This window comes from Lactuca sativa, chromosome 3, assembly GCF_002870075.4.
Source record: "Lactuca sativa cultivar Salinas chromosome 3, Lsat_Salinas_v11, whole genome shotgun sequence".
In the NCBI taxonomy this organism is placed as follows: domain Eukaryota; kingdom Viridiplantae; phylum Streptophyta; class Magnoliopsida; order Asterales; family Asteraceae; genus Lactuca; species Lactuca sativa.
Window position 1 is genome coordinate 7,803,543 of NC_056625.2, and position 12,526 is coordinate 7,816,068.

Genomic DNA, 12,526 nt, shown 5'->3' on the forward strand with positions numbered 1-12,526 from the left:
CACATGGACCAACGGACTTATGTTTTCTGTACTGCTGAAGAAGATTGCTTGATGCTGAGATAGAACCAAGCATTGTTTCAGGAATAGAGCCAATGTACGAGAATTTGGTAGGATCAGTGACGATGATCTTCATCGTATGAAAGGTGGTGATGGAGGAAAACAAGGAATCTGCCATAATAGGACACGATTACGATCCATTGCCCATTTGGTGATAATGGTCCAGAAACGCCCACATGAAATTTCTGAGTGCTTTGACGAAGAGAGTAGACTTTGAACCAACTGCTACCAAATTATAGACCCATAGTCAAGGTTGAGCCCGCTGTACAACCCATACAACACCGTCATAAAAGCCTTGCTAGCACCGTCAATCTTAAAGCTAAGTAAACTCAAAAATCACAGCACTTGTGATTCCACTCGTTTATAGACTTGTCTAGAATCCATGATACGATAAATCATTTGATTGCAAATGTAAATGTAGTCATGAAATGCGCTTACTTAGTCAAGATTCCCTTAATAAATATTCAAGTGCATTACAAAGTTGTACATGCATGAATAATGTCATTTCGTGAGTTATGTTTTGAAGAGAAGCAATAATGAATCTTATAAAGTCATTAATATCAGTAGGAGGTGATGTGAGATTTGTTGTAAATGAGTAAAGGGAAAATGAATCAAGAGGGTAACCAACTGTTGCGTTTGTTCTCATTTTGTCCCTTTTTTTTGTACTCAATATACTATCGAACTTGTTGTTTGTGTTCACCATAACCCTTTGACCGACTATCACAGGTCAAAAGCCGGTCAAAAGGGCTATGGTAAACACCAACAACAAGTTCGATGTTATATTGAATACAAAAAAAAGGGACCAAATGAGTACAAACGCAAAAGTTAATTACCCTCAAGAGTCATTTTCCTTTTTTTTTTTCCCAAACATCCCCTTAATCCCCTTAACGTTGGCCATCCAAATAAACTTTATAAAACAAGTCACTATTTTAAACTCCTCACGATATAAAACATTATAAAAAATGAATGATTTTGCAAGATATTTTGAAATTAACTTTAACACTAAATATTATTGTAAAACTACTAAATGGTCGATATAATTTTTTTGTTAAATTTGGTGTGGTTTTATTTGACATTTTGATTCTTTTTGGTAGTCGATATAATTTTTTTGTTAGACTTGGGTGTTGTTTTGGACTTTTGTTGACATTTTGATTCTTGCTCGTGGCACTTTGATAAGTCGCTTTTAAAGTCCTCAAACGTCCGTTAACTTCCATACTACACTTATACTGTATCTTCCATCAATGGCGGAATCTCAGCAACTCCAATCCACCACCGACTCCCAGCAGCCCCAATCCACCGTCGAAACCGGTAACAACCTTCCTTTTGCAATCATCCATCGCCTCCCCACTTTCAATTTCTCCTTCTCCTGGGCTAAAGGCATAGTCAACCCAATCGAACCATCGGATCCGTTATACCCGATCCACCGGCTATCTGCTCGGGCCGTGATCGTCCTGGGTCCTAGCCCGCTCAAATCCGAGCACTTGGACCAATACCCATCCGTAGAATGTATTTTTGGAACATCCGCCGGCGTTGACCATATCGACTTAGCCGAATGTCGTCGCCGTAATATTCGAGTCACTAGCGCCGGTGATGCCTTCTCTGAAGACGGAGCCGATTATGCTATAGGGCTTTTGATCGACGTCCTCCGACTTGTTTCTGCTTCCGATAGGTTCGTCCGGGCCGGGTTGTGGCCCGTCGAAGGCATTTATCCTCTTGGAAACAAGGTATATCCTATGATCCATTCAATTCACCATTATCAAATCTATTGAGCTAATTAAAAAAAAATTGAGTAATTCATCTACTCACTCTGTTCCGATGATCTGGGATGTAAGTATATGGTGATAGATTGTATTCTCCATTCTCACATATACATGGATTTCATTGCTACTATAGAGTTTGTTTGTAGTGAAACTTCAAACTTAGCTACTATTTTTTGATGTTGTCTTAAATTTTTTTTTATAAATTTAACATTCAGTTAATCTTTTTAATAGGGTGAATGTTTAAAAATGAAGCAATGAACAAATTGATATTACATATATTCAAAAAAAAAAAAAAAAATTTAAAACTTGTTTCCTATAACCTGTAATGATATAGGTAGGGGGAAAACGAGTCGGGATTGTGGGGCTTGGAAGTATTGGCAGCTTGGTGGCCAAACGGCTCGAGCCATTCGGGTGCACCATCGGCTACACCTCAAGAAACAAAAAGCCACAACTTCCCTATCAGTTCTACTCCACAGCTCTTGATCTTGCAACCAACTCGGATGCCTTAATCGTCTGTTGTGCATTGACTGAAAAAACACGCCATGTCATCAACCATGATGTCATGAAAGCCCTCGGGAAGAGGGGTATTCTCGTCAATGTCGGGCGTGGGGCCCTTGTGGATGAAAAGGAATTAGTAAAGTTGTTGGTTGGAGGTGAACTTGGAGGAGCCGGTCTAGATGTGTTTGAGGATGAACCGGAGGTACCAAGGGAATTGTTTACAATGGACAACGTTGTTTTGTCTCCACATAAAGCTATTGCAACAATCGAGGCGATTGAAGGATTGATACAGTTAGTTATTGGAAACATGAAAGCCTTTTTTTCAAATAAGCCATTGTTGTCTCAACTTAATCTTCATGATTAATATCGACGATTAAGTCTTTGTTTTGTTGTGTATTTTGAACATCAAGAGAGGACAACACTTTATGACTAATGTCGATTAAGTCATAGTCGGTTTAATATTTATGGTTGTACTTTATGGGTAAAACTTAAAAACAAAATTATTAAAAATAAAATAAAATCAAAGCACAAAGATAAGGTTTCTTTCCAAACGTCAGTTACTTTCCACGCTACATTCATCCATCAATGGCCGACCCCCAACAACTCCAATCCACCACCGACGCCGGTAACAACCTCCCTTTTGCAATAATTCATCGTCTCCCCAATTTCAAATTTTCTCTCTCATGGGCTGAAGATATCGTCAACCTAATCGAACCTTCAGATCCTTTATACCCGATCCACGGGCCATCTGCTCGGGTCGCGATCGACATCGGTCCTAGCCCGATCAAATCGGAGCACTTGGACCAATACCCTTCTGTAGAATGCATTATTGGAACATCCGCCGGCGTTGACCATATTGATTTAGCTGAGTGCCGCCGCCGTAATATTCGCGTCACTAGCGCGGGTGGTGCCTTCTCTGAAGACGGAGCCGATTATGCAATAGGGCTTTTGATCGACGTCCTCCGACGTATTTCTGCTTCCGATAGGTATGTTCGTGCTGGGTTATGGCCCGATAAAGGCGATTATCCCCTTGGAAACAAGGTATCTCCGGTGATCCAATTTTTGATCTTGTCGTTTGAATCCGATTGGCCGGAATCCGGATGTTGTATATGCCTATCTTAAATCTAAATTATCAGAAATTAGATTTAGGGTCCCTTATATTTACTAACTATAGAAATGAAAGCAGTCCCTTTTTTAATTTTTAAACAAAATGGATGTAATGTTTTAATTTTTTAACGAACTTGATTGACAACTTATTTTCATTGCTCAGTTAGGGGGAAAACGAGTCGGGATTGTTGGGCTTGGAAATATCGGCAGCTTGGTGGCTAAACGGCTTGAGCCATTCCGGTGCACCATCGGCTACACCTCGAGAACCAAAAAGCCACAAGTTCCCTATCAGTTCTACTCCACAACTCTTGATCTTGCCAACAACTCGGATGCCCTAATTGTCTGCTGCGCGTTGACTGAAAAAACACGCCACGTCATCAACCACGATGTCATGAAAGCCCTCGGAAAGAGGGGTATTATCGTCAACATCGGACGTGGGGCCCTCGTGGACGAAAAGGAACTTGTCAAGTGTTTGGTTGGAAACGAACTTGGAGGAGCCGGTCTAGATGTGTTTGAGAATGAACCTCAAGTGCCGAAAGAGTTGATGACGATGGACAATGTTGTTTTATCTCCACATAAAGCAATTCTAACACCAGAGTCGTTTGAAGCATTGAGAGAATTGATTAGAGAAAACTTGAAAGCATTCTTTTCGAATAAGCCCTTGTTGTGTGAGCTTAATCTTAGTGGTTAATGTTGATTTTCTCATAATCTTGTTTCTATTTTAAAGATAAGTAAGAATGAACTAGACTTGATATCCGATCCAATGGATGTATTTTGTGTTTGAATGCAATCAAATATCTGTATTGGTTTCGAGTGAATGTTTGTGTTAAAATGAAACATGGTTGAGTAAATTAACAAAAATTGAACATTAGACACATTCGTATCAAAACCTGAGTAGAACTAAAAGAAAAATCATTAATTGGGTATATATTATGTGTTCTTTTTCGTTGACATTTATTGTGTTGTCGTTATGGTCATTAGAAAGGAAATAAGACGTTGTCTAATACTATGTATAACTTAATAAAAGTGAAAGACAATTTAAATTGTACTTTGTACGAATCTATATTTTTTTGCTGATCAGTAAGTGAAAAAATTTTATGAAGTCAACTACTGATACTATTATACAACTTCAATGTGCAACGTAAGCCCTTTTGCATAATCTTTATATATATATATATATATATATATATATATATATATATATATATATATATATATATATATATATTTTTTTTTTTTGTCACCCGCCATATAAAACCTGCTCGCACGTTGTAACCAAATTTCAATTAGTACAAACCTTTATTGCCTAATGCCTACAAGTACACATGTTAATTGCATAGAGAAACCCAAAGCCATTCAAACACAAATACTTTAATATGCACATTTGACTTGCAAAAACACAACTCTTCGTGAGGGTCACAAACCCACTCTTATTTTTGGCAGTATTTCAGGTCCTATAAATGTCTCTATAACATTTTTGAGGTCAACATTAGGGCAAAAACAAATGGCTTCATGGGTATTTTGCATCTTCCTTACAGTCACCACATTTGTCGTGTTTGATTCGGTTTTAGTTTATGGAGCGGGTTACACTGTCCCTCGTGCACCAACTGTGTATCGCCCAAGTGCATGGACTCTCGCACATGCCACGTTTTATGGGGACGAATCCGCATCTTCAACCATGGGTACTACTTCTCTTAATTTGTACACTATTTCTTCAAATAAGTGGCTTTTTATAGAAAATATACAAAGTTACATAACTTTAGTTTCAACAAGATGCAATGTTTAACCTGATTAACCAGGCGAAACATGGTTGCATAGTCACTGTTAGGTTTGGTGTTGCTTATTAGGTTACTAAGGTTTGAAACCACTAAATTAATTTGATTGTTTGAATTGCACAAAATAACTTATGGTGGCTACTACGGCTTAGTTTAAGTTATAAAGACTTTTGAATAATTTGTTTTAATTTAACTTATTATCTTATTGCGGTATAATACCTTTAACAAGCACTTTGAGTGTTTGGATTGAACAAAAAAGTTTTTTAGATAACATTTTATCAATCTATTTCCTTTTGGCAGTTGGTACCACACAAGCCAATCAAAATAAAGATTTAACTAATGTGATACTTGGTTCCGATTGTAATGTGGCATAATTTGGTACCAAACGAAACTTGCTTGCTTGCATATTTCTTCTAAATTAAAGAACCATGCATTTTGTTGCATAAATATGCATTTAATTAATTAAGGTTCCTTTTGTACCTGTTGAAATCTCTTAATTAACGATTTTCAATTGATATCAGGGGGTGCTTGTGGATATGGGAACTTGGTCACAAACGGGTATGGTACAAATACAGCAGCAGTGAGCTCAACAGTATTCAGCAATGGATACGCGTGTGGTCAATGCTACCAAATAAAGTGTACCCGATCTCCATGGTGCTCAAAAGGCATCGCGACTGTAACAGCCACCAACCTCTGTCCACCCAACTGGTCTAAAAATTCAAATAGCGGCGGATGGTGCAACCCACCTCGAACCCATTTCGACATGGCTAAGCCCGCTTTCATGCAAATCGCCCAGTGGAAAGCCGGAATTGTCCCTGTCATGTATCGGAGGTATGTGTACTTCTTAATTTCACCAACAAGGTAACCCACTTTGAAGTGGGCCCCATCCCACATTTTACTAAGAACCACCCCAAAAAAATCTCTTCTTTGCTAAAACAACCCCTCTTAGCACCCTTTTTTTGCTAAAAACTCCCTCTTTGACACCATTTTTTTGTCAAAAAAAAACATAAACTTTCAAAAAGTTTATACATTTTCTAATTTTGTTCAGTTTTATACATAATGGACAAGTTCCCATTTATGATGTGTCATTTACGTTCTAAATTGCGTTTTTCTTGTAGGGTCCCGTGTGTGAGGAAAGGTGGTCTTAGGTTTTCGTTCCAGGGAAATGGTTATTGGCTGTTGGTTTATGTGATGAACGTGGGTGGTGCTGGTGACATTAAAAGTATGTGGGTCAAAGGAACTAAGACGGGTTGGTTAAGCATGAGCCATAACTGGGGAGCATCGTATCAAGCTTTTGCGACACTTCGTGGTCAAGCATTATCCTTTAGGCTAACTTCTTACACAACCAAACAGACAATAACAGCTTACAATGTTGCTCCGGCTAACTGGAACCTCGGCTTGACTTACCAAGCTAAAGTCAACTTCCATTGATTTATCAACATGATGTGTTGTTAATTTTTTTGAAATTTTTCTTTAGTGATCGATTTTCATGCGACACATTTTTTTTGACGTTTAAGTTGTCGTATAATTTGTGATATTGATTGTGGTACGTAAGTTTTTGTTACATGAATATCATTGTGTTATTACTTTTTTATGGTGTAGTTTTATACTTAATTGAATAAAACAAATCTTTTCTTACAAATATGAATCACAACAACCATTTTGTGATCACAAAAGTGTTGGATTTATGTCTAAGTCCATAACTATATTTGGTATGTACTTGACCCGACCAGACATGACATGATCCATTTGGGTTGCACTTCATTGGCACAATTTATATGGATAGTCTTTTGAGAATAGTATATTTATGATTAATATTAATATATTATAAGTTCTAATATATTAATATGAAATCATATTATTTAATTACTATTGATCAAAAATTAATTTAGAATTAATTAAGTGATCAAAAGTAACTAATTAAATATGGACTTTTATATATATAGAATGGGCCAAGTTCATTTAGGTTGGGCTAAGCTTTTATGGATACTCCATGGAGCTTTTAACTAATGGATCATATGTAAATGAAAGGTCATGGGTATTAGGGTTATATGGATGTAACCCTAATCCTCCATAATATATAAAGGGGTCATTGGCTCACAAAATTGACACAAGTGTGTGAAAATAAGAGTGGGCCGATTTTAGTGTGCATACATATTCTCTCAAGTTCTTCCAAGGTGTTTTGGTTATTTGTGATTCCATTTGAGGCTTCCACACTATTGGAGCTAAGCTCTTAAAGCTTGTAGACATCAAGCTACATCAAAAGGTATGTCATCTAACTAGAACTTTGTAGTATAGGTGCTTCATAATATGCTAGTTAGGATGAAACCTTGGCATAGTTAATATTTGCATGTATAATAGAGAAAACATAGATCCAAGGTTTATAGGGTTGCATGTACACCATAAGAGTGTTAGAATGTTCAAAACCCAACAGTGGTATCAGAGCCATGGGTTGTTTTCTGTTATATTGATGCAAATGTTTTATTTTCAAAGTTGAAAAAAAAAAGAAAAAAAACATGACGTTTGTCAAATTTTAAGATAATTACTTGTTTTTGTGAAAAACTAATTATTAGTAAAATTTGAATCATTTGCTATATGAGTTGAATTAGGTCAAATTTAGTAAAAGGTAAAATAATATGATTATTTTATTAGTTTTAAATGTTTGATCTATAGAGTTTTTGAAACCTCCATAAGCTATGGATATTAAAAGGTTTTAAAAAAAATGATTCAAAGTTTTTTTATGGAGTTACAAAACTTAGTCTTAATATTTTAAAGAATTTCATAACTTGTTCTTAAGTTATGGAACATGAAAAGTTTATCATAAAACAAACATTAAACTCCATAAGTTATGGAATCCAAAAGTTTTCAAGAGTTACAAAACTTGCTCTCAAGTTTTGGTATTTGGAAAAAGTTTTTATGAAAAAAAAAAGAATTGAATTCTAAAACTCTTGGGTTCATAACTTAAACAATTAATTAAATGGTTTTAATTTTGAATTTAATAATTGAAATTATGATATTTTTATTGAATAATTCAATTAACTCTTATGGACTTTATAATAGATAATTAACGTGTTTAATTAAAATAGAATTAATAATTTCATAATGACATGGTTTAAGTTTAATTAAATTAAGAGTATAGTTTAATTAATAGATTAAACCACTAAGTATTTTAATTGTCTAAAATACACCCTTATACTATTATAATATTAAAAGTTTAATATATTATATGTATAAGAGCAAGTCGTCTTACTATTAGTAGACCTCATTCACGAAGCCGGTCTATAAGGGAGGTATAAGGTTACTGCCTATAAAATGGCAGTTCAATGGGTGTCCACTCTCACCCACCGCTTCCTTGACCGGTGGAGGGTCGTTAGCCGAACAGGTAGGACAAGGACTAATAATTCTCCCTTCATTAAAAGTATTAATGATAAATATAAAGTAACTAAATGTTTTTTTATAATTCACAATCTTAGTTACTTTAGGAAAATGTGAATAAGGTGCTAATCCATGAAATTACACTTTGAACTTTGTTTAAGTCAGTTAGTGGAGTGTGTGTGGTTAACCGACACACTAACTTGTATTTAACAAGGTAGGCAAAGGGTAACTTGATATTTATCATAGTATCGATGGAGCGTGTGTGGTTAACCGACACATCGATTGAGGGGTAAATATTAAGGGTACCAAGTATATTTTCATGGTTATTCACACCTTGTTTTATGATCCTCGGCATCCCAGTCACAAAACCTGAAGGGCACACTCGAGATTGAAACATACCATTGAAAAGTTCAATGTATCTCAAAAGATCTAGGAGTTTCAAATCCAATTAAAACTTAATTATATTTTTGTTTTTCATGGTGGAAATTGGTAAATCGTCATTTAACTACCTTCAACTATTTTATAACTTGGATTACGGCATCCCTATTCCAGTTATAAATAGGTTGTTGGGTCCTAGCCTTAATATTTCATATTGGGTGTTATATTAAGGACTTTAAATCAACTAAACTTGAATATCTCCCAAAAGATGTCTAGTTCAAATGTCTATGATCTTCCTAAATCTCTTAGAACTTCACTTCCTCCACCTCATCCAATTATTCTCCCTAACCCACAAGTTCAAGGTCACTTAAGCCCTAATGGCAAGGCAAGGTCTAGGTATGATCACATCTTGGAGATAAAGTCACATATTGACAAGCCGGGAGAGTTAGATGTCAAAGTCTTGAGAAAGTTGGTGGTTTAATCACTTTCTAAGTCACATAGTGAGTTCCTTTGGGACTCCTATGAAACAGAATATGACAAGACCCTTAATGATCTTATCTATTTGCTTGGTACTGCTGAGTCAACAATGATTTGGAAGGCTAGTAAAGCAAATTTGATTAGAAGATCGACTTCCCAAAACTTTATGGACATTGACAATGGTGTCACTGGAAATCCAGAAAAAACATTCTCTTCCCAATGGAAAGGGATCGACCATAGTCAACTAAGTTGACCAAATGGTAAAGAGAAAAGCTAAGTCTGTGATAGTCCCATGTACCATTACCAAAGGGTCCATATGTTAAATTGCCAAAGGAAGGGGCATTGATTGCGAAGCTGCCAAATTTACCTAAGGATGTTAAAGTCAATAAGTTTGACTCTACTTCAGGTAAAGTTCATTGTCTAACTCTGTTAAGCTCCTATTTGGAGATTCTTATTACATAATGTGACTGAGTCACACGGTGATGTTATAAGAATCAAAGAAAAGAGAGAAAACTTAAAGAAAAGAGTATGCTGAATCTGATCGCAAAAATGGATTTCAATCGCTTGGTTGCAGATCGAATTCTTGAGCTACTTTTAGGAGTTATGATAAATTGCTAGGAAACATGTAATAACATAGTTTTCATTTCAAGTTGCATTGTAAGGAAAAGGTTTTCCGCATTTTTATAAATAAATAAAAGTTTTACTTTATATCTCCTTGCAATTGCATTTATGAAAACTTGATGTTTGTATGTTTCTAGCAATATTGGAAATATGAATTTAATTCTTTCGTTTGTGGTAGTGTCTAAATTTACCAAATAAGGAAAGATTCTCATCACCCAAGTTTCAATTGGACCGAAATTTGGAATCATACAAGTTGTATAGTATGATGTATGAGAAGTTTCATTTTGGAAAATTAAGACTAGTTCCTTGTTCACATGTATATGTGACTCAAGAGAAGGACTAAGGGATCAAGTACACATTCTTGTGCACTAGCCAAAGTTCACCACAAAAGATGGATAAGATTATTCGTCATGATTTACTAAGGTTTAGTAAATATGATTATACTTACAAGCTTAGGTATAATTCTGAGACATTGGAAAAGTTCCAAATATATGGCAGAGCGAATAAGAAGAATCAAATTAGGCAAATGGATAAAAGTTTCTCAAATCTGAAAAGATGGGAGAGTACTTTAGTATCATGTATATATGATCATCTTAATGATTAAGAGACCTTATCACAATTCATCCTCTAAGTGCATTTTGATAGCTAAGAAGAGGAGTCGTGAATTGTTGAAGTGGTTAAATTAAGAAGTTGAGTCATACTTTGTTCCAAAACAAGTCTTAGAGTCATACTCCAAGATTAAAACTTGAGTGACATATCTTAAAGAAGGTTTATAACACTCGTTAAATGTAAGAGTAAAAGTTTTCTACTATTGTACATTTGAAATTGGTAAGTTTTGATGTTTTGGATAAAACAAAGACCAACTAAGACCAATTGTGTGAAGTGTTAGTCTTGATTAGAATCCACACTATTTCCTTGAATATTTGGCAAGCAAGTCTTATAGGTCAAGAAGACAGTGGGAGTCTAACAGATCCTGATATAGTTTCAAGAACTAATCAAGAATAAAACCTATATTTCATCACTAGCACACAACTAGAGGTTTATAACCTATTGTGTTGACATTTTTGTGCCCATTCCAGTTAAGTTGGCTAGAACATTTGAGCTCTACATGTTCTTAATTGTTTGCATAACTACTTGGAAGCAATGGCAGGCCCTTATGCTGACAGGTGGAAAGAGGTTAAGATTGCACAAGTTCAACCCATATGAGTTAGGATTTGTCACCAACCTAGTCTTCTGATTATGGTTTTGACAAATTTACGTGGATAAGAACACATACACCATAAAATCTAAGGGTCATAAGGTTTATCTCCGATTCATGAAAATGATGGTGAGGAAACACTTCCACCAAGTAGATTTTAAGTAAGATAGCAATTGTAATCTTTGCATTCTCAAAGTCGTTAGTGGAGCGTGCATGGTTATCCGGCACACTAACATGGACTTATGAGAAATGACAAAAGTCTAAACAATTGAGACTATGATTACAACATCCATTTTCATACTTCTGAAATTGTTTAGACACACCTGTGAGTTATCTAAAATAAGGTGTATGATTTTGATAAAGTATTATCAAAGCAATCTAGTATCAGAAATCTGAAATTTGGTAAGAAAGTCAATAAAGTATTGACTTCTAGAAGTCAATCTGTTTTCTGGATACATGTCAAAGCTAGTGGGAGCATAAGTGTTATGCTAATAATCATCATGTTAGTGGGAGCATGATAATTATGATAAGTATTGTAAGTTAGCAATGTTAATTATAGAAAACAAAAGTTTCAATTCGTGAGGCTGCAGGGGTTGAAAAAGTTGTTTTGTTATAATTAAGGGAGAGGACATTATACTTCATGTCAATTCTAAAAAGCTTAGAGTGAGATTTTAATCATCTTTAGTCAAGAATATATATATATATATGAATTTCATGTTGGATTGGTTCAACTTAAGGAAATTCTATATATTGCATTCTCAAAATTTGATTATGATTACGACATCCCTCTTCATAGTCAAATTTTTTAGAACATGGCAAATAAAAATATTGTAGCAAAAGACTGGGCTAGGATCATGTCTTTATGTGAGACATCATGAATCGTGTCCCATTTGCTTTGGGTACAAGATCGATTACATGTGCTATAATATTTATCCTTTCTAAATTTTACAAATGCCTTGGGGCATAAAGGAGGGAAAAGGTTTAGAATTGGATATGACTAAAGTAATTAAGCAATTGTTGAGGACAATCTAAGGTTTTACCAAAGATTGGTTGCTCAAGGATAGTTGGAAGTATACTGTTAATATTGGAAGGACCATATTGACATAGTCTGAAAAGAGGCAACTCTTGTTCAGAAGTGGTAGTCAAAATGGGAATATGGAGTTATCTCCATAGGTGGAATTTATTTGTGTTAGAAAACTTAATGCAATATGAGACTTTGTTTCATGGAGTTGATCTCCATTAGAATACTCTGTAATGTCTGTTGACAAGTCGTTGTGACT

The 12,526-nt window shown here is 35.3% G+C and overlaps 3 protein-coding genes across 3 annotated transcripts; all 3 read left to right on the top strand.

The window, feature by feature from the left end:
• Window positions 1–914: 914 nt before the first annotated feature.
• Window positions 915–2,776, top strand: LOC111920772 (glyoxylate/hydroxypyruvate reductase HPR3). The gene is made up of 2 exons (XM_023916332.3): window positions 915–1,781; window positions 2,152–2,776. The coding sequence occupies exons 1-2, from the start codon at window positions 1,299–1,301 to the stop codon at window positions 2,677–2,679; spliced, it is 1,011 nt and encodes a 336-aa protein (XP_023772100.1). The 5' UTR covers window positions 915–1,298; the 3' UTR covers window positions 2,680–2,776.
• Window positions 2,777–2,869: 93 nt separating this feature from the next.
• Window positions 2,870–4,240, top strand: LOC111920773 (glyoxylate/hydroxypyruvate reductase HPR3). The gene is made up of 2 exons (XM_023916333.3): window positions 2,870–3,356; window positions 3,586–4,240. Exons 1-2 carry the CDS (start codon window positions 2,901–2,903, stop codon window positions 4,111–4,113), a joined length of 984 nt encoding a protein of 327 aa, XP_023772101.1. The 5' UTR covers window positions 2,870–2,900; the 3' UTR covers window positions 4,114–4,240.
• Window positions 4,241–4,655: 415 nt separating this feature from the next.
• Window positions 4,656–6,789, top strand: LOC111920885 (expansin-A7). The gene is made up of 3 exons (XM_023916459.2): window positions 4,656–5,104; window positions 5,719–6,028; window positions 6,316–6,789. The coding sequence occupies exons 1-3, from the start codon at window positions 4,927–4,929 to the stop codon at window positions 6,626–6,628; spliced, it is 801 nt and encodes a 266-aa protein (XP_023772227.1). The 5' UTR covers window positions 4,656–4,926; the 3' UTR covers window positions 6,629–6,789.
• The last annotated feature ends 5,737 nt before the right edge of the window (window positions 6,790–12,526 follow it).

Coding starts and splice junctions, on each gene's coding strand:
- LOC111920772 (XM_023916332.3), top strand. CDS start 1,299: ATGGCGGAATCTCAGCAACTCCAATCCACCACCGACTCCCAGCAGCCC. Junction 1,782..2,151: donor TTTATCCTCTTGGAAACAAG/GTATATCCTATG, acceptor GTAATGATATAG/GTAGGGGGAAAACGAGTCGG.
- LOC111920773 (XM_023916333.3), top strand. CDS start 2,901: ATGGCCGACCCCCAACAACTCCAATCCACCACCGACGCCGGTAACAAC. Junction 3,357..3,585: donor ATTATCCCCTTGGAAACAAG/GTATCTCCGGTG, acceptor TTCATTGCTCAG/TTAGGGGGAAAACGAGTCGG.
- LOC111920885 (XM_023916459.2), top strand. CDS start 4,927: ATGGCTTCATGGGTATTTTGCATCTTCCTTACAGTCACCACATTTGTC. Junction 5,105..5,718: donor ATCCGCATCTTCAACCATGG/GTACTACTTCTC, acceptor AATTGATATCAG/GGGGTGCTTGTGGATATGGG. Junction 6,029..6,315: donor GTCCCTGTCATGTATCGGAG/GTATGTGTACTT, acceptor TTTTTCTTGTAG/GGTCCCGTGTGTGAGGAAAG.